The sequence below is a fragment of the Schistocerca americana genome, chromosome 1, assembly GCF_021461395.2.
Source record: "Schistocerca americana isolate TAMUIC-IGC-003095 chromosome 1, iqSchAmer2.1, whole genome shotgun sequence".
Classification (NCBI taxonomy): domain Eukaryota; kingdom Metazoa; phylum Arthropoda; class Insecta; order Orthoptera; family Acrididae; genus Schistocerca; species Schistocerca americana.
The window spans coordinates 91,708,305-91,731,303 of record NC_060119.1 but is presented as its reverse complement, the minus strand read 5'-3'; the positions used below and the strand labels follow the sequence as shown (position 1 = coordinate 91,731,303).

At 38.5% G+C, this 22,999-nt stretch overlaps 1 protein-coding gene across 1 annotated transcript in view; it reads right to left on the bottom strand.

Annotated features, from left to right (window-relative positions):
• Positions 1-13,420, bottom strand: part of LOC124622074 (transcription elongation factor SPT4-A) — a 40,368-nt gene extending 26,948 nt beyond the window's left edge. Inside the window, exons 1-2 of the mRNA XM_047147651.1 lie at positions 13,295-13,420; positions 13,083-13,189 (exon numbers count right to left, since the gene is read on the bottom strand). Of these exons, the coding sequence (XP_047003607.1) occupies positions 13,083-13,189; positions 13,295-13,363 (176 nt within the window). The 5' untranslated portion in view covers positions 13,364-13,420. The remainder of the gene's footprint in view (positions 1-13,082; positions 13,190-13,294) is intronic.
• Between the last annotated feature and the right edge of the window lie 9,579 nt (positions 13,421-22,999).

Sequence of the window (22,999 nt, the reverse complement as noted above, 5' to 3'; positions counted from 1 at the left end):
ATCCTTTTCCATGGAAACATTTTTTAACTAATAATTACTTGTAGAGTAACGAAATACTTCGTGAACACTATGAGAAAGGAGAGATTGTTACTTACTGTAAAGAAGACAGGCACAATTAAAAGATACTTACACAAAGCTTTTGGATACAGCCTTCATCAGCAAATGAGAAAGCTTACATTACACACACACACACACACACACACACACACACACACACACACACACACACACACGACTGCCAGAGTTGGCGGTCATGTGTGCATGAGATGTGTTTGCTTGTGTGTATGTAAGGTGTGTATTACTTTCTTGCTATCGAAGGCTGTGGCTGAAAACTAGTAAGTGTCTTAATTGTGCTTGTCTGCAACTTAATATGGCTTCTTTACAATAATTAGCAATCTATCGTTTCCTGCATTGTGGATATTCTTACCTGGAGTTTTCATTGTTTGAAAATACTTTGTAAATCAGCTTAGTTGAGAACAACCTATAAATGCAGAGACAAAATGACAATTTGACTAAAAAAAGATAGATGCCCCCCCCCCCCCCCCACACACACACACACACACACACACACACACAGTCTTGGTGGTTGTAACAACAGACTGATCTGCTGTAGAGGGAAGTCTAGATTAGTTTGGAAAGTAAAAATATAGTTATTAATTGGCAAAGTCAGCAACTGTGAAGTAATTGTGGTAAGAAACTGAGTTACAGTGCAGCTCAATGTCTATGTTCATGCCACATTTAACTCACTTCTTGACTATAAGGTAAATCCAGAAAATAGACAAATTTCAGCTGAGTATTTTGATGAACAATGTGTACATATATCAACTATGTAAAATGCAAGACCATGTGGATTGGGGAGTGGGGGAATGACAGGAGTGGGGGACAGGATGACACTAAGTAACTTACCCTACCTATATGAAAGTATTTTCAACATTTGAGATGCTGCTATGTATAGCCATGCTGTTGCAGAAGCTCCCACCTTCCCTATGGTATTAACTTTTGGGATACATAAATATGAGGGAAAATCAATCTACTATCCTATCAGCTGAATTGGTGTGCCATCAAAGCTGGACAGTTATGAAGGTACAATGAATCTCTGTAGGTTTGATCTTTGATATTCAGGAACGCCCTAAGCCAGTATGAATTTCAACAGGAAGTTAAATTTTGCTGCTCCCAATGTCTTAGCACTGAGGTACCTCACATAGAAGGGCACATGGTGAAAATGCAACACCAAAATGTAAATAACAGTGAATTTAGTCACAATTAGTACAACTACATCGGGTTATCTGCATGGCTTCTTGGTAATATGTCATTATTTCAGTATACTGACTACTTCAAAGGCTGGATAAGTCTTGGAACAATGAAGTCAGATGATAAAGGTATGTAACCAATTACATAATTGCACAAATCAGTATTAAGTGCTGAAAGAAAGGCATCATCATCGGAGAAGAATCTCCAGCAAAGCATATAATAAGGAATATACGGAAACTTCACACATTATTTTTGAGTGCCTGCCTTTTGAGATATCCAAAGCTAAAAGCAAAATGTACTGTATTTGGCTATTCTGGAGTGCCATCCATTTTCTAAGTCAAAACTAATCTTACAATCAAAGATTTTGTTGTTCAGCTAGAGTGCGATATTGCTGCTATTCCTAAGATCCCCTTGGTTTACAAACTGCTTACAAGAGTTTACAAATAAATTATCAGCATCTTTACTTTTCACAGTAAAACATTTCCATCATAATCTAATAAACTAATTAAAAAGATGTGTCAACAATTTGTATGCAATACTAGAGTATGGGTAGAATTACTAAACTTTCATAAAACCTACTGCAAATACTAATCATTGAAGACATGCAGACATAATTGGCATAATTTAAACATTTGAGCCGCTGAGAACCATTAGGGCCTAAGACAAACGGCCATCACTATAAACGTAAAGAGTGAAAAATATGTGTAATATGTAGATGCCGTGGTTTTTATAGTGCTCCTAAGTACATTGTGCGTCATTATCACAAAAATAGAGGAAAAGAGGTAGTAGAAACAGTTAAACATAGTGAACAGTTAATGATAGTGAACAGTTAAACATAGTGAAACAAACCAAGATAGTACGTGCTTAGCGAAATAATCCTGTGAATATAATCAAATTTGTGAAAATAAATGAGATAAGACCCCCCCATGAACCATGGACCTTGCCGATGGTGGGGAGGCTTGCGTGCCTCAGCGATACAGATAGCCGTACCGTAGGTGCAACCACAACGGAAGGGGTATCTGTTGAGAGGCCAGACAAACGTGTGGTTCCTGAAGAGGGGCAGCAGCCTTTTCAGTAGTTGCAAGGGCAACAGTCTGGATGATTGACTGATCTGGCCTTGTAACAATAACCAAAACGGCCTTGCTGTGCTGGTACTGCGAACGGCTGAAAGCAAGGGGAAACTACAGCCGTAATTTTTCCCGAGGGCATGCAGCTTTACTGTATGATTACATGATGATGGCGTCCTCTTGGGTAAAATATTCCGGAGGTAAAATAGTCCCCCATTCGGATCTCCGGGCGGGGACTACTCAAGAGGATGTCGTTATCAGGAGAAAGAAAACTGGCATTCTACGGATCGGAGCGTGGAATGTCAGATCCCTTAATCGGGCAGGTAGGTTAGAAAATTTAAAAAGGGAAATGGATAGGTTGAAGTTAGATATAGTGGGAATTAGTGAAGTTCGGTGGCAGGAGGAACAAGACTTCTGGTCAGGTGACTACAGGGTTATAAACACAAAATCAAATAGGGGTAATGCAGGAGTAGGTTTAATAATGAATAGGAAAATAGGAATGCGGGTAAGCTACTACAAACAGCATAGTGAACGCATTATTGTGGCCAAGATAGATATGAAGCCCACACCTACTACAGTAGTACAAGTTTATATGCCAACTAGCTCTGCAGATGACGAAGAAATTGAAGAAATGTATGATGAAATAAAAGAAATTATTCAGATTGTGAAGGGAGACGAAAATTTAATAGTCATGGGTGACTGGAATTCGAGTGTAGGAAAAGGGAGAGAAGGAAACATAGTAGGTGAATATGGATTGGGGGACAGAAATGAAAGAGGAAGCCGCCTGGTAGAATTTTGCACAGAGCACAACATAATCATAACTAACACTTGGTTTAAGAATCATGAAAGAAGGTTGTATACATGGAAGAACCCTGGAGATACTAAAAGGTATCAGATAGATTATATAATGGTAAGACAGAGATTTAGGAACCAGGTTTTAAATTGTAAGACATTTCCAGGGGCAGATGTGGACTCTGACCACAATCTATTGGTTATGACCTGTAGATTAAAACTGAAGAAACTGCAAAAAGGTGGGAATTTAAGGAGATGGGACCTGGATAAACTGAAAGAACCAGAGGTTGTACAGAGATTCAGGGAGAGCATAAGGGAGCAATTGACAGGAATAGGGGAAATAAATACAGTAGAAGAAGAATGGGTAGCTTTGAGGGATGAAGTAGTGAAGGCAGCAGAGGATCAAGTAGGTAAAAAGACGAGGGCTAGTAGAAATCCTTGGGTAACAGAAGAAATATTGAATTTAATTGATGAAAGGAGAAAATATAAAAATGCGGTAAGTGAAACAGGCAAAAAGGAATACAAACGTCTCAAAAACGAGATCGACAGGAAGTGCAAAATGGCTAAACAGGGATGGCTAGAGGACAAATGTAAGGATGTAGAGGCCTATCTCACTAGGGGTAAGATAGATACCGCCTACAGGAAAATTAAAGAGACCTTTGGAGATAAGAGAACGACTTGTATGAATATCAAGAGCTCAGATGGAAACCCAGTTCTAAGCAAAGAAGGGAAAGCAGAAAGGTGGAAGGAGTATATAGAGGGTCTATACAAGGGCGACGTACTTGAGGACAATATTATGGAAATGGAAGAGGATGTAGATGAAGATGAAATGGGAGATACGATACTGCGTGAAGAGTTTGACAGAGCACTGAAAGACCTGAGTCGAAACAAGGCCCCCGGAGTAGACAATATTCCATTGGAACTACTGACGGCCGTGGGAGAGCCAGTCCTGACAAAACTCTACCATCTGGTGAGCAAGATGTATGAAACAGGCGAAATACCCTCAGACTTTTTGTCCTCTCCCCGATGTTGTTCAATCTGTATATTGAGCAAGCAGTAAAGGAAACAAAAGAAAAATTCGGGGTAGGTATTAAAATTCATGGAGAAGAAATAAAAACTTTGAGGTTCGCCGATGACATTGTAATTCTGTCAGAGACAGCAAAGGACTTGGAAGAGCAGTTGAATGGAATGGACAGTGTCTTGAAAGGAGGATATAAGATGAACATCAACAAAAGCAAAACAAGGATAATGGAATGTAGTCTAATTAAGTCGGGTGATGCTGAGGGAATTAGATTAGGAAATGAGGCACTTAAAGTAGTAAAGGAGTTTTGCTATTTGGGGAGCAAAATAACTGATGATGGTCGAAGTAGAGAGGATATAAAATGTAGGCTGGCAATGGCAAGGAAAGCGTTTCTGAAGAAGAGAAATTTGTTAACATCCAGTATTGATTTAAGTGTCAGGAAGTCATTTCTGAAAGTATTTGTATGGAGTGTAGCCATGTATGGAAGTGAAACATGGACGATAAATAGTTTGGACAAGAAGAGAATAGAAGCTTTCGAAATGTGGTGCTACAGAAGAATGCTGAAGATTAGATGGGTAGATCACATAACTAATGAGGAAGTATTGAATAGGATTGGGGAGAAGAGAAGTTTGTGGCACAACTTGACCAGAAGAAGGGATCGGTTGGTAGGACATGTTCTGAGGCATCAACGGATCACCAATTTAGTGTTGGAGGGCAGCGTGGAGGGTAAAAATCGTAGAGGGAGACCAAGAGATGAATACACTAAGCAGATTCAGAAGGATGTAGGTTGCAATAGGTACTGGGAGATGAAAAAGCTTGCACAGGATAGAGTAGCATGGAGAGCTGCATCAAACCAGTCTCAGGACTGAAGACCACAACAACAACAACAAATGAGATAAGAATCAAGACTACAGTTAAACATAGTGAAACAAACCAAGATAGTACGTGCTTAGCGAAATAATCCTGTGAATATAATCAAATTTGTGAAAATAAATGAGATAAGAATCAAGACTACAGGTGTAATTTTTGCTATTACGACAGAGTTTGTTACAATATCAAGCTAGTGAAATTTGCATAGTGTGTGGACGCAGCATAACTATAAATCAGTGTATGTACTAGTGCAAATCTTTCAAATAAGAGTGTAATACAATTCTGAACTATATGATTAAAGTGCACAAACGAAATGGAAATGAAGACACAACAGTACCTGTAATCCAGGTATCCTTACTCTTAATATATATATATATATATATATATATATATATATATATATATATATATATATATATATATATATATATATATATATAAAATAGTAAAGCATGGCGAAGAAAAGCAAACAACTATCATCATGATGCATGGTATGTAAACTGATCAGTGCAAGACACAGAACGAAATCCATGGCTCGAAACTAAAAAAAAATAGACAACAAAATGGTACCAGGAAATACTCAGGATGAAATTTCCCGACAACGAAAGAAAGCTGAAATTTTGCAAGTGGGTGCTCTACTTGCACATCTTACTGATAGTTTGAAGCTCTAGAAAAATAATGAAACTGTATGAATGCGACAAACCATGCGTCAATTTGTTCAGATGATCGAAAATGTAGACTAAATTTACAAAGGGAACAACAAAACAGAGACAATGCCGTATGTTCCGATAATTGTGTTACATCACACGACCCAGTAAAAGTAAATATTGCACACACAGAAGTGGAATTAGCAGTGAAAGGAACCAGGAATCAGTGTAATGCAGCTATGCCAGAAACTTAAGTTTCTATGTTGACTGACGAAAATGGCAAAAACTGTGCAAGCCTGTTAATTGAATTATCACAAGAAACTCTCTCTGTAATGACATTTGTTAAATCAGACGTGTTATTTAATGAAGTTACAAGAGTCATTCACAGCAAAATCAAACACCTAAGAAAAGAAGACACACTATTAGTCTGTGCTGGATTGAATGACAGCAGAAACTGGAAGAAGACCCATAATTTTAGAAATGCTGTAGAAGAGTTAATCAGGAATACATTACACACAAGGGTGATACCGTGTACAATTCCATACCAGCAAGACAGGGTACAGACAAATTACGTCATAACAGCTGAACAAGCACATTGTAAAAGCAGGTGAACAATACAATCATGCCACAGTACTTGGTGTAACCAGATATGTAAAGAGACAAGATTTCACATGGCAAGGATTGCATATAAACAAAAGAGGAAGAAAGAAACTATGCAATAACAACCAAAAAGCAGACCATAGTCATGGGAAAGAACATAACACTAACCATCATGCCAGAAGTAGAAATTTTTTTCTATAGGATCATAAAACCAGGATGATGGGAAAACTGGACCATCACATTCCAACAGTGAGATAGACCATACTGAATCAACAAAAATAGAAGCAGATGCACCATTAACAGCAGTATTGCAACTAACACACTGTAAAAAAAAAAGGAAGATCACAATGTCTCAACAGAAACAACTGATAGTGGATTAAATGTAATGAAGGAACCATCACACACAGCACCACAAAAAGATTGTGAAATACATCAAAGCACAAAACCAACAACTTCGAAAATTCAACAAGTAGAAGGGAAACCAACGTGGACTTCACAGAGAGTATGAGCAGTTCCCCACTATTCAGCAAAAGATTTTTTATTCCACAGCCAACGAAAGAGAAGAAGGGCAAGTCATAGTAACATATCAAGCTCCAACTATAACAGATATTCAGCAACCCAGGCCTCAAAAAGAGAACCAAAACATTAAAACCTTGTACCAAAATATTCAGTACTTGGGCAACAAAAAACTTGAAGTGGAAGTGGTTCTGAATGAAACAAAACTGGATATATTATGCATCAGTGAGCATGGGCTAAATGAAGCAGAACTTAGCAGCCTAATAATAAGAGACTATGATTTGATTGATTACTTCTGTAGGTCAAAACAATGGTGTTGTTATAAACAAGAAGAAAATTGGAAGTTTATAAGATACTGAATACTGTAAATATGTAAACCTTCCAGCTTGCGCTGAAAAAGGTTTTGAAATTACTGGCATAATGAGTGAAGAGCTCAGAATTATCTGTGTATACAGGTCCCCAAGTGGTAACATTAAAACATATCTGAAAAAAAACTAGAAAAAATATTAATGAAGATTAAAATGAAAGATCTTGTAATATGTGGAGACTATAACATACATATGCGTAAAGAACCAAAACCAAAAGAAAACTGAAATTGAGACATTATTACAGTGTAACATGAAAAGACCTGAGTCGAAACAAGGCCCCAGGAGTAGACAACATTCCATTAGAACTACTGATGGCCTTGGGAGAGCCAGTCATGACAAAACTCTACCATCTGGTGAGCAAGATGTATGAGACAGGCGAAATACCCTCAGACTTCAGGAAGAATATAATAATTCCAATCCCAGAGAAAGCAGGTGTTGACAGATGTGAAAATTACCGAACTATCAGTTTAACAAGTCACAGCTGCAAAATACTAATGCGAATTCTTTACAGACGAATGGAAAAACTGGTAGAAGCCGACCTCGGCGAAGATCAGTTTGGATTCTGCAGAAATGTTGGAACACGTGAGGCAATACTGACCTTACGACTTATCTTAGAAAATAGATTAAGGGAAGACAAACCTAAATTTCTAGCATTTGTGGACTTAGAGAAAGCTTTTGACAATGTTGACTGGAATACTCTCTTTCAAATTCTGAAGGTGGCAGGTGTAAAATACAGGGAGCGAAAGGCTATTTACAATTTGTACAGAAACCAGATGGCAGTTATAAGAGTCGAGGGGCATGAAAGGGAAGCAGTGGCGGGGAAGGGAGTGAGACAGGGTTGTAGCCTCTCCCCGATGTTATTCAATCTGTATATTGAACAAGCAGTGAAGGAAACAAAAGAAAAATTCGGAGTAGGTATTAAAATTCATGGAGAAGAAGTAAAAACATTAAGGTTTGCCGATGACATTGTAATTCTGTCAGAGACAGCAAAGGACTTGGAAGAACAGTTGAACGGAATGGACAGTGTCTTGAAAGGAGGATATAAGATGAACATCAACAAAAGCAAAACGAGGATAGTGGAATGTAGTCAAATTAAGTCGGGTGATGCTGAGGGAATTAGATTAGGAAATGAGACACTTAAAGTAGTAAAGGAGTTTTGCTATTTAGGGAATAAAATAACTGATGATGGTCGAAGTAGAGAGGATATAAAATGTAGACTGTCAATGGCAAGGAAAGCGTTTCTGAAGAAGAGAAAATTGTTAACATCGAGTATAGATTTAAGGGTCAGGAAGTCATTTCTGAAAGTATTTGTATGGAGTGTAGCCATGTATGGAAGTGAAACATGGACGATAACTAGTTTGGACAAGAAGAGAATAGAAGCTTTCGAAATGTGGTGCTACAGAAGAATGCTGAAGATAAGTTGGGTAGATCACGTAACTAATGAGGAGGTATTGAATAGGATTGGGGAGAAGAGAAGTTTGTGGCACAACTTGACTAGAAGAAGGGATCGGTTGGTAGGGCATGTTTTGAGGCATCAAGGGATCACAAATTTAGCATTGGAGGGCACCGTGGAGGGTAAAAATCGTAGAGGGAGACCAAGAGATGAATACACTAAGCAGATTCAGAAGGATGTATGTTGCAGTAGCTACTGGGAGATGAAGAAGCTTGCACAGGATAGAGTAGCATGGAGAGATGCATCAAACCAGTCTCTGGACTGAAGACCACAACAACAACAACAACAATATGACAACAATAAATGCACATAGAAGAGTGACTGATCATATTCAGACTATCATTGACAACATAATCACGAATATTGAAAATAATTAATGTGAAGCAAAAGTTCTACAGACAGCAATCTCTGACCATCATGGGTTAATAATTCACATTCACATATATAAGAGATTAAAAACAGAAGAAATGCAATATAAGAAAGAAGTCAGGATCATCAATGTACAAAACATGAAAATTTTCAAAACAGCACTGAGGAAAGAAGAATGGGCCGAAACAATTCAAGCACAAGTACAAATGAGAAGTATGATGCATTTTTTAACACATTAATGCATCACTTTCATGTAGTCTTCCCCTAAGCAGCCTATCAGAAAAAGCAGGGTCATAGTAAGGAATGGATTATGAAAGAAATAATTAAACTCAGGACCAGAGTGAAAGAACTCAGACAAGCAAGGAATATGGAGATATACACACAATATCAGAAGTACAGGCAATTATTAAGAGAAGCAATAGCCATGTCAATAAAAAAATCCATAGCAAATTCAAATCAAAGAAGTAAAACAACATGGGAAACAGTGAAAGTTGTAGCCAAAAAAGTGTAAAAAAACAGCAATTTTAGTAAGTCAATGAGAATTGATTACAACATAGTTACAGACGGAACAAAAATCACTAATATACTAAACAACAACTTTATAGACACCACACAAAATTTAAAAGGGGAAACAAATCATCAGTGGTCGAACCAGGCTAAAACACTTGGCCAAACATCCCACTCAATGATCCTGGAACCAGTGACAAAAACAGAACTCAAAAATAATCCAGAGATTAAAACCCAAAAAGTCTGCAGGAGATGAAGAAGTATCAAATTATCTCATAAAACAAATGACGAAATAATCAAATCTCTTTTGGATATTGCAAACTGCTCATTTAAAGGAGGAGTATTCTCAGAAAAAAGTAACCAAAGTGGTACCAATATTTAAGAAAGGAGACAAAAATGATCCAAACAACTACAGACCAGTGTCTTTAATCTCTGGTTTCTCAAAAATACTAGAGATGCTCATGCATTGTACATTTACCACATTCCTGGGGAAATAGAGTATTCTGATTCCAGCGCAACATGGTTTCGAAAAGGGAAATCTACAGATATCGCCATCTCAAGCCTCACAGAATCCATTATAGATGCATTAGACAGAAGAAACTATATCTGCTATGTTTCTGGATTTGTCTAAAGCATTTGACACAATCACCCATACTACACTTAATGAAAAACTTTAAAGCTATGGTATTCATGGACATGCAGCCAAGTGGATAAAATCATACATCAGCAACAGAAAGCAGTATGTGGAAATAGAAACTGGATGCAGATCTGAGATCAGAAATATTAAGCACAGAGTGCCTCAAGGATATATACTTAGTCCACTTCTGTTCAACCTATTTGAAAATAATAATGGGGTCAATGGAAGTGTCAGATTCCACAGGTCTCCTTTGAACCATGATGTAAGGGTGTTGCGGTGTGTGATGTCATTATGGCGCGGAGTTTGAGTTCGTTATGTTTGTAGATGTCTTGTGTTTGAAGGCGTCCTCTGTGTGTGTGTGATGGCTAGCCAAAATTTGTTGGTAGTAAGTATTTTTTTTTGTCTATTTTTCTCAAGTTGTAATGTTTTGTGTATCTATTTTGTATTGAATAAGTTAATTGACTTAGGGATGTTTGAGTTTTTAATTTTTGAGGTGTTGTGGTTTTGTTTCTGTTTTTCATAGCTGTAGGTGTTGGTTTTTTTGTATCAGTAGTTATAGTTGACATATACGTATCAGGGGAAATGACCGATTCCAATTTTCGTATTTCTATATGTCCGATTCCCATTTCAGTAGTTTTTGCTATAGGCGTTGGTGTTTTGGTATCGTCAGCTGCGTTGGCCTATATACGTCAAGGGAAGTGTATGATTCCTGTAGATTTTGTAATTATAATAATAATAATTATTATTATTATTAATTTTTATTTTTTTTTGTTCATCATCTTGTGTCTTTTGGGATCATGGTGTGGTTTTTTTTTACTGTTATATTTAGCTTGTCCCCTCCCTAGAAACCCCCAATTTCCCGCAGTTGTCCCATTAGTTTGATTGTATTTTTGGAGGGAGATGTTATTGTCTTATTTATATGTATTTTTGTATTTGTTGCTGTGTGTATGTAGTGATATCATAGGTGTCATATTGGAGACACTTAAAATAGCCATTTCTGCCATACTGATGTCATGGGTCAAAGCAGATGGGTGGAATTGGACACTTCCGTATTCCCCACTATTGATGCCACTGAGAAAAATAAAAAATATTATACACAGATGACATGACACTAATGAATGTAGAAAAAAATCTGGGAACACTGAAAAGAAGTGTATTTATACCAATAAATAACACAGCAGTGGCTTATACAAGATGACCTAATTTTGAATTTTAAAGACAATGTTCATGGTGTTCACAAGTAGAGAAAAGGAAGAACATGTAGATATATTCATAGAGGAAACAATACTATAAGAAGTTAACACTACTACATTTTTGGGGATTACAACTGACAATAAGTTCCAGTGGAGTCAACATATGGATGATATTAGCTGTAAATTAAGCACTGCAATACTTGCCGATATTCTTCACGGGTTTGCAGCCGGATCATGGCATCGTACAGACACAAAATTTCAGGGGATCAACTGGCCGCCATCTTCAGGTGCGTTAATGCTCATGCACTGCCTCGCCGGAACTAAATTCCACAATGACGGAAACCTATACACCACGGACAGAGCAACGCGCACGCGCGAGATGATGGGCACTGCCTCCTGGCGGCAAGTAGACATGCAGTGCGCTGGTGGGAGAAGACGGCAGAAACGATAAATCGCAACAGCACTAGTTGGAGGAATACAATGATCTAAAAGAAAACCGTTGTTGTTTAATGTCTGACAAAATCAGATCCATATCTTACTTAGAGGAAAATCTTTATCCCTGTTAATAATATTACTTGATAATCTAATTTCAATGGATTCTTTAAGAACACCCCCCCCCCAAATACTGCGTCTGTAGAACAACATGATCTGGCTGCAAGCCCATGAAGAATATCACCAGTTATTAACACTAGGAAAGTCTACGAAATCACTGCAATATTTGTTACGAAACAGCTTGCATATTATGCCAACAAGGAGCTTCTACGTATAGTGTACCATGCTCTATTTGAAACACACCTACTATATGGAATTATTTTTTGCGGAAATTCCAGCAGGAAAAATACAAAAAGAATATTTACATTGGAAAAAAAATGCTATTGGGGCAATCTTGGACAAGAAACAAAAAGACTCATGCAGTCCAGAAATACTGATATTTCCACCTCTATAATTTACAAAACAATATCATTAATATAAAGAAATGCAGTGTTAGAAAGAAATGCACACATACGAAACAAGAAATAAAGGCCAGCTGAGAAGTATACAACACCGACCGAGAATTGCTGAAAAAGGTCCTTGATACTGGGGTTTCAAACTCATAAAATGCCTTCCAAAGAGTTTGCAGGACAATGAAAAGACATTCCAAAAACTTTTATAAGATTATTTAATGGAAAGGGAATTTCATAGTGTAGAAGAGTATATTTATCAATGAATGGCAAATGCTACTGTTACTGTTATAGAGGTGCTGTAACTAATTGAACATATTATGATATCTAAATAACATGAGAACATGAATGTTGAGAGAAAAGTGTAAATATGAGTATAATGTAGTAAGTAAATAAATAAATAATTTTCAGAACCTAAAAATGGGTGAAAAATGTATGCAACATTATTATAAATATTGCCACTTTCATGTATTAAACTATAATAAATAGGTTAAATATTGTAACAAAATAGGTTTCAGTCGACTTGTTCTATATTACAAGTACACACTTTGTACTAAATGTAATCAAATTGGGCCAAATAAATAATCAATCAGTTGTGGCATGTATGTATGCTCCTAACAGCTGTACATCTTTCAGTGGAGCACGCCGTGCTGTAGCCCCACCACGTATCTATTCACCAGAAAATGTTTCATTAGTTTCGCTGAACTCGCATCAATATGGGGGCGACTCTGGTGAGCTTTAAGTCCTTATGGTTCTCAGTGCCTCATTTAATGGACAGTGGCATAGATACGTAACAGAAATGTGTGACGTATTGTACAACAGGTACAGGATAATATATTAAAAAGATTACCCATCAAAATTGGCACTTGTACAATCGTATACATTATCTCTGTTGTTTTTCATACGCAGAAATTCATCGCAATTGTCACAGCCGTCGAATTCAAATTGATCTAATGTCTGAAAATGAGAAATCTCTTGCCAGTTACCCACATCGTAGGACTACTTACAAATGTAAATACAGAAATAAACTGTGAATTGAATGTCAACCAATACTGAACTGACCTTTATGAGCGAGCACACTAGACACGCTCTAAGATTTCTCAGGTCTTTTGGAATTGTTTCAAGAGACATTGTGTCTGCCGTCCAGCGCCCCACACGACAATACAAATTACAAAGTCACAACTTTCCCACAGTACTGAGCGTAAATTCACAACAAAACAGAACTACGACAGTTCGTCAAAGCTCTTCATACTCGCAGTGGTTCCAGTTATGTATTTCCCATAAATTCAAAGTTCGTACAAGTAAAAGGAGAAAACGACATGCAAGTTCAGTAGCGCCAGTGAGACAGTGTTGGACAATAGCTTCGGTTCGGGGAAAACTTTGCAGAAGCAGAGGTTAGCAGAGGCCACACATGTGAAACAGATTGCATGCAGTACTTAACTTAGTATTTAAAAAAAAAGTATAAATTGTTGCATAAAAATTCGCATTATCTTGTCAATCCTCACAAAGATCATTACTTTTACGGAGAAACTTAACGACTGCGATACGATCTAAGTTATACATAAAAAGTAAACAACAATATGTACATCCGTTAGCAATTAACCGGTATTCATTTTCATTCATCCAAGAATCGTCTGACAGTGATAGGGGAACAGTCATGGTAAATAATAAAAATCAACGGATCGAAATATACGTATGCACAAAATAAGTAAAAATGTTCTATAAGGATAGGCGTATAGTTTCTCTATTCTCACAGCAGCAGCCAATAAGCTAGATGGTAATCTCATGCTTACACTGCCAGCATCCTTATCAAAAAGTACCAAGTAATATCATTTGTGTAATACACATTACACCCCTCCCCCCCTTTCCGATGAGCCATGGACCATGCCGCTGGTGGGGAGGTTTGCGTGCTTCAGCAGTGTGGATAGACGTACTGTAGTTGCGATCATAATGGAGGGGTATTTGTTGAGAGGCCAGACAAACGTGTGGTTCCTGAAGAGGGGCAGCAGCCTTTCCAGTACTTGCAGGGGCAACAGTCAGGATGATCGACTGATTTGGCTTCATAAAACTAAATACCATCTGAACAGGCCTTGTAAGGCGCAATGGTACCGACCGGCCGCCATGACATCCTGAGCCCACAGGCATCACTGGATGCGAATATGTGGATGCATGTGGTCAGCACACTGCTCTCCCATCTGTATGTCAGTTTTCAGGATAGGAGTCGCTACTTCTCAATCAAATAGCTCCTCAGTTTGTCTGACAAGGGCTGAATGCATCCCGCTTGCCAACAGTGCTCGGCAGACCAGATGGTCACTGTAACGTCTAGAGAAACAAAAACAATATATTATGTAGTAATTAGAGAATTAGATGTATCATATTGTGTCATTGTATACAATTCTGTATTTTTTTTATTATTTATTTCTGAAAACGTCTGCGTCGGCGAGTAATAAAACCGACACAGAAGATAAATGTTAAACAGAGATTAAAAAAGGAACTAGTATATAATACGTGTTGAATATGAATGTCTTTGTCGTCTTAATTTGGAAGTTGTGCGAGTAAGATCTCCTGTTGTTGTCGTATAGAACGCCAATGTAGCATTCTTTTGTCGAGACTAAGCAATGTACGCCATTACGTGTGAATTCACAAAGGTCTGTAATCACTGAGATATTTAAAGGTTTTAATAGAGTTGTTTAAATGAAAACTTGTATTATTTATTGTTAAGCTTGCTTGCATATTATCCCATCCTGTTGAGACATTTTTCAGTTATATAAATATTATCTGTAGTGCTGAGCTGCGTGGAGAACGAAGAGCCGCTGCCGCGGCGTATTTAAACGACTTACAATATAGTCGAGCATACCGCAAGGAAGCGGTAAAATAATAGTAAAATAATATTATTTCTTTTAGCTCCCAGACTGGCAGTGAAGATCAGCAGATTTTATGATGTGTTGCAGATTGACGAGGGCTGTTGATAGGATATAATTTACAGTGCAAATAATTTAATGTATCTTCAGAATCTGATAGGAATCTTGCTGTGCTCCGTTCTGATCTGGCAAACTTTATAGTGACGACGTATTTTTTAATGAGAGTCTCATGTTCTTGGGCTAGTCGTGGTATGAAATAGCATTTTAACGAGAAATAAAATCCACTGCGAACTTGTGTTTTTGAACGATCACACGGACTGTAACATCAGTGCTCATAACAAAGTAATTTCAACTTTTAATCACTATGAAGTAGGGAAGATATATTGATTCTTAGCACGAGTTGCAGTTACGAAAAATCGTTCCTTAAATTGTAGGCCAGATACAGAACAATAAGACTTCCATATATACATTTTATTCCGCTAAAGGGTAATGATGATAAAGAAAAGCAAAGCACAGCATTGCTAAAAGTATTTCACGTAACTCTTTTCGTAAATGTGTTGTTACAAAGAGAATAAATAAACCAAAGAGCAACAATTTTACAATCCGCGAGAGAGTTGTACGTGAAACTGTCGCCCAAAAACGCGGGGCCCGAATTTGCAGTGGCCACAAATATAAAATTTTATCTATTTTTCTTTCAGTGTTGATTGTTATGTATGTGTAGATATATATGTATTTAGTGATAAATGTATGTATGTATATCATGATCAATGCTATGTATTAATGAATGTGTAAACACTCTTTCATGACAAAACGTACTACTGCAAACGAGTCTGAGAAGACGATCCTGATAGTACTGAGAAGCTGTAACGACTACGTAATCCGGGGGCAGCCGAACCCCGAGATAAGATAAACTAAAGGTAAGACTACAGTGTAGTTGTCCTGTTTGTAGAAGTCGAGCTCCAGTGAAGTGATCTCATTTCGCTAGTGGTGTGCATATTGTGCGTAGTTTGATTTTAGTGTTTGTGACAGGACAAAGTTGATGGTAGATAGTAATTTTTAGTGTGCAGTTAGTGTAGATAAATTAACGTATTTTGTGTGCAAGGGGCAAAACTGTCAGACTTTGTGGTTTAGTAAGCAATTTATGAATATGGTTAAGTTGCGTAGTCAACGTCCGAGCAATATGGATACTGAGGAACAACAATTAGTTAGTGCAGGAAATGTGGAACCGGGTACCTCAAGTAGTACTAGTACTCTCTTTGAGGATATAACATGTGAGAATGTGGGGGCAGGGGCACAGGAAGTGGTGCCACCGCCCACTAGTCCTCAAGGGGATGTAGAGAAAGAAGTTGTACCACCACCAGAAAAGCAGGAACCAGAGAGTGGTAATCTGCCTGGTGGGTATTCGCTTCAGGCTATATTAGAGCACGTGCTGAATTACCAGGCAGAATTTGCGCAACAGCAAGTCAAGCGAGACCGCCAGCAAGCTGAGCGAGATCGCCGGCAAGCTGAGCGGGGCCAGCAACTTGTGCAATCGTTAGAAAACATGAAAAAAGAGATTGCAGATATGAAACAGAATTATGAGTCGATACCTAAGGCCGTGCAGGAGCTGACTGAACAGGTCAACAACCTGCAAGTAGCAAACACTAACAGGGTAGACGAAATAGGTGTATTAGCCAATCGAGTAGAAAAGCTAGAAATAGATTCCACGCAGCTTGTAGAGCAGAAGTGGAACGAACAAGCAACTAAAATTGAAACAGAATTCATATCATGGCTAGAAGTGAAGGAGTGTGAGATTGACAAGAACATTAATTCCAAAGTACAAGCAGCCATAGCAAATAGAGGCTCCGAATCGTTCAGTACCGCAGTGAATAGTCAGGTACAGAACGACGTGCAAACCATCAAACAAATACTCAGTGAGGATATTCCGCAGTGGCAAGTGAATATGAACAAACGGATATCCGACCTGGAGAAGGGTTTAGCACAAAGCAGAAAACATTTGGAACAGGAACCTCTGTCACCAACAGCCCATGGTTTCGGCAACGCACAAACTTATACGCGATACAACAATGGGGAATCTGTAGTCGATAATGCGAAGAGCTGTAGCTTCGGTTCGGAGCACACAGCATATGTCCAAGGAGCAAAACCAGGTAGTTCAAAAATATTAGTGGAAGAAAGTTTAATCAAAAATAGACAATTCCAAACGTTTACTACTGAACGGAAATCAGTACACCCAGTAGTATTAATAAAAAGCTTTAAAAATATCTTGCCCAGTGTGTGGAACGAAACACAGAAAATTCAATACGTAATGTCGTACATTCAAGGTGATGCAGCGTTGTGGGCTACAGAAGTAGCAGACAGCTGCATGACATATGAACAGTTCGAAAGGGCATTTCTATCGAAATATTGGTCGCCTTGTATACAAGAGCAGCTAAGAAAAGAAGTATATAATCCCGAACCGTACTCACCTCGTCTGGGGAATTTGAGACGGTATTTTGAAAAATATATAAACAAAACACGCTACTGGGACGAGCCTATATCACCAAGAGACATAATAAGACTACTAAAATCACATTTACCCATTCATATCAAAGAGAAATTAATACACGTACCAGAAAGCGATATGGAAAACTTCCTGTCTGTTCTAGATTCTATAGACTTGATACAGGAAGACGCAAAATCAGCGTGTGATCACTCGCGGAATAATGGGTCAGGATGTAAACATGACAGAAATAGTAGTGCACAAAACCACAACCATGGAAATGGTGGGGGTGGTAACAAGCAGCAAGAACATTCGCAAAATGGTAGTAATGGTAGAGGCCAGAACGGGTATGGACAAACAACTTATAACAAAAGGCGTCGATTTGACGACCGGTACGAATCTGGAATGTCAGGGACCAACCGCTGGAAAAATGCGCGAGGTCAGTGGCAGAGCAATTATAGTGATAGTAATCGAAATTGGCAGCAAAATCAGCGAAGAAGCCCAGAGCGACAGGGTAATGACCGGTATGACAACAATAGACCACCGCCGCAAAACGCGCCTATTGCGCAGCCGTGGCGGCCGACAAATCAGAGTGTACATATAGTGGAGGTCGCGGACAATAGCCTTCCAAGTACTTCACAAGCAACTAATCCAACAAACTAGAATCGGCCTCGATATGCTCTCCATCGATGGCCGAGGGATGGAGTGAGAGCAACACGAGTGATAATAATATACCTGGGATACGTATGCTGCGATACAACGATGGTGTCAGTATGGATAAAGATCTACTGAACGAACCACACGAATGTAAGAAAGATAATAACGAAAATGTGCAAGCCATAATAGAAGCGAAAATCAATGATGTTGCAGTGAATATAATCATCGACACAGGTGCCTCAGTCAGTGTAATGAGTATAGAGTTATTTAAAGCACTGGGAAAAGGACGTAGCATACCGACTTTCCCGGTTAATAATTGTAAGGTGTCTGGAGCCATAAGTGCACAGAGCCAATTAGTTAAATACCAGGTGCAGGTAGAGATTTGTAAGGAGGGCGAAGCCATAGTGAGCTCGTTCCTCATTGTTAAAGGACTAAAGGTGGCCTGCATTATGGGAGTAGATTTTCTCCGTGAGAGGGACGCAGTGATCGACCTCTCCTTGGGGAAACTAAGCATAGTTAATAAAGGTAGGAGGATTGAGTTGTCTATGATGAAATCGAAGGAGGTACTTGTGCCATGTTGTAATCGAATTAATATCAAATGTAGGAACCCCTGGGCACTACACCTTGATGATTTTTCACATGTAGCAGACCTCTATTACCCGAATTTAGAGGATCGAAATTTTGAAACAAATGTTGAGACTTTTCAAACCAAAGTGCAGGAATCTGAAGGTTTAAGCGATATCCAAAAGCAACACTTGACGCAGCTGCTATCGGAATATACTATGGTATTTACCGACCGACCAGGAATAGTCAAAGGGTACCACTATCACATAGAGGTGATGCCCCACAAAACATACTGTCGTGCAACTTACTCCATCCCTTGGTCGAGGAGGGAAGTAGTGGCTAAAGAGATTCGGAAGATGTTGGCACACGAATGTAGCTATTTGTTAGCACATCCCCAGATGGGGAAAATCAAAGGGCTGTATCCACGTAAAGATGTAAAGTTATTTATTCAGTGAAATGTCTGATGTAAATAGTAGTGGTAAGAAGATTTTAATTGTGTTTTAGAATATAAGTATGTTAGTATTAAGAAAGAAATTTGTGTGTAATGAAACTTGGAGGAAGTGGATTCAGAAAGTAGGCAATAGCTTACACAGGAAAGATTTTGTTTACAGACAATTAGAGCCATTTAAAAATTATAGGCTCATTAAGCAACGAACAATCTTCTTGTTGATAAAGTGAGGATTAATTTCTTGAATCATTATACAAAGGATTAATTTCTTGAACCATTTTCTATGTGTAGTATGTAAGTGCAATTAATGATGCAATCTAATATAGTAAGGTAACTGTTGTAATTGTATTAGGATAAGGAACCCTGAGAGAGAGAGTCTTGACTAGCCAAACATGGACTCTGTAATATGCAACAATTATGTGATGTTTGCTGCCAGTAGTGATATGAGAACGACACTGGAGCATAAGCTAATCAAAAAACAAGCCCGTTCCGTGGAAAATCCGCTTTGTATATAACAATGCTTCAATTGAAGCCTGTGTACTTGGTACACGCCCTTGAATATTCATTACGCGATACGCGAATTAAGTCAACCAATGTGGAACCTACACTGTAGTCATATAGGAAAAATCATTAAAAATAATGCTAGTGCTAAATGAAGTATTTATTGATCAATATGCCCAAGTCAAGCTGTCATGCACATGGTAAAATCTGTTTGATAGATGGGTGATAACCAGGCAAGCTACACTGATAAGAAAATTAAAAAAATTCACAAAAGGGCTATATACGCCTAGTATCAATATGAAAAGTGTGTTGTGATAAGGTAAAAACAAATAGACGCCATGTAGATGAGAGTGAGTATGCGAAGAACAGTTAAAAGGTATTAAAAAATAAACTGTGTGCATAAACAATGGAGGAAAGGACGGAATATTGTGTGTAGCAGGGACAGAAAATGACTGTTGTATCTGCACCAATATATACGTCGATAAGTCTAGTGTTGAGTGACAGACTGTCCTAGTGCAGTGCTCAACGAACAATAGACAGTGTATAAAAACAGTAGTTATTGATCCGTTCGGAGTCGAGTTAAACGAACCTAGCTCGACGGGGACATGTAGTATGTGTGTTACGAAACATTTTCACGTGTTGAAAGACGCTCTGGCAGTGTACCAACCGTGGAGTGAGTGAAAATGTGTAGTACAATGTGCGTGTGACGAACCTTGAATACCAGTGTCACAATGCCACAAGAAACCTGTTATCACGCCAAACCATCCTGTGCATACCAGTGAAGCGACGGCTTACTGAACAATAAACGCTTTTAACAAGTTGCATCTTCTTCCACAGCTAGTAATCTGTGTCCTTAAAGGCAGTACACCGTTGTGGAATGTTTGTTTCATGCGCTACAACGGGGAGCCACGTGGAGAAGCCGAGACGAGTGCCGAGCCGCCAGCCAGCCGGTCGCGGTAAACCACTGCCACTCACCGACATCGGCGAATGGTTCGCCGCGGTTCGCGACTGCTTGGGCGCCACGTCAGCACGACGTCGCTGTTACTGAGAGCAGGTCGTCGAACCCAGCGGCCGTCGGCACGCGGCGTTCCAGACGACGCGACTCAACAATTGCTTCGCGCCGCCAGCTCCGTACAACATTGTTGTCATTCAAATAAACTACCAAATATGTGTTTAATGCACTAACATGAATAGGGTTTAGTGGACACGAAATGACGTGACAAACATTTGTTTTTTTTTCTTGAGTTATTCAATACGGACCCAAAGTATTCATTGGTTCAGTGATATATAGATATAATATGTTTTCGTCATGTTAATGAAGTATACTCGCATGAATGCTAGACATTTTAAACCAATTGTCGCGAGTAAATGCAAGGACGATTCATGATACTACTGTAAAAATGTGTAATAAGTGACTTTCATTACAATCCAAAACACAAATATTATATGGGTAACAAAGAGACTAAAGGTTTAACATGCTCTCACAAATAGCCTTTGTTATATGTGAACATGGGATAGACTCTGAACTTTTTGTGATCAAACTGGGTATTAAAACAAACCAGACGAGATGACCATGGCTCCGGCGCAGTTTTCCCAGGTTTTCTGATCGCACGTAGCCCGAATGGGGGAGCCAAATAAATGTAATGACCCTGGGACTAGGTTGACGGTCACCTCGCAAAGTGAAAGAACAGTATAAAAAGTGTAATTAAACCTACAGTGTAAAAGAACTAAGAAGTGCAAAGTGAATGATCCAACCAAGGTAACAGACAATAACCAAACAGACGTTAGTGGCAGCATATTGCCGAACATTTCCAACGTTAGTCAATTGCTGCCAGGGGGCATTGTAACGTCTAGAGAAACAAAAACAATATATTATGTAGCAATTAGAGAATTAGATGTATCATATTGTGTCATTGTATAAAATTCTGTATTTTTTTTTATTATTTATTTCTGTAAACGTCTGCGTCGGCGAGTAATAAAACCGACACAGAAGATAAATGTTAAACAGAGATTAAAAAAGGAACTAGTATATAATACGTGTTGAATATGAATGTCTTTGTCGTCTTAATTTGGAAGTTGTGCGAGTAAGATCTCCTGTTGTTGTCGTAGAGAACGCCAATGTAGCATTCTTTTGTCGAGACTAAGCAATGTACGCCATTACGTGTGAATTCACAAAGGTCTGTAATCACTGAGATATTTAAAGGTTTTAATAGAGTTGTTTAAATGAAAACTTGTATTATTTATTGTTAAGCTTGCTCGCATATTATCCCATCCTGTTGAGACATTTTTCAGTTATATAAATATTATCTGTGGTGCTGAGCTGCGTGGAGAATGAAGAGCCGCTGCCGCGGCGTATTTAAACGACTTACAATATAGTCGAGCATACCGCAAGGAAGCGGTAAAATAATAGTAAAATAATATTATTTCTTTTAGCTCCCAGACTGGCAGTGAAGATCAGCAGATTTTATGATGTGTTGCAGATTGACGCGGGCTGCTGATAGGATATAATTTACAGTGCAAATAATTTAATGTACCTTCAGAATCTGATAGGAATCTTGCTGTGCTCCGTTCTGATCTGGCAAACTTTATAGTGACGACGTATTTTTTAATGAGAGTCTCATGTTCTTGGGCTAGTCGTGGTATGAAATAGCATTTTAACGAGAAATAAAATCCACTGCGAACTTGTGTTTTTGAACGATCACACGGACTGTAACATCAGTGCTCATAACAAAGTAATTTCAACTTTTAATCACTATGAAGTAGGGAAGATATATTGATTCTTAGCATGAGTTGCAGTTACGAAAAATCGTTCCTTAAATTGTAGGCCAGATACAGAACAATAAGACTTCCATATATACATTTTATTCCGCTAAAGGGTAATGATGATAAAGAAAAGAAAAGCACAGCATTGCTAAAAGGATTTCACGTAACTCTTTTCGTAAATGTGTTGTTACAAAGAGAATAAATAAACCAAAGAGCAACAATTTTACAATCCGCGAGAGAGTTGTACGTGAAATCACCCATCCAAATGCTAGCCCAGGCTGACAGTGCTTAACTTTGGTGATCTGATGGGAACCAGTGTTATCACTGCAGCAAGCCCATCGGCGATCTGGCCTTGTAGCATTAACCAAAACAGCCTTCTTGTGCTGGTACTGCGAATGGCTGAAAACCAGGGGAAACTACGGCCATAATTTTTCCCGAGGGCATGCAGCTTTACTGTATGGTTAAATGATGATGACATCCTCTGGGATAAAATA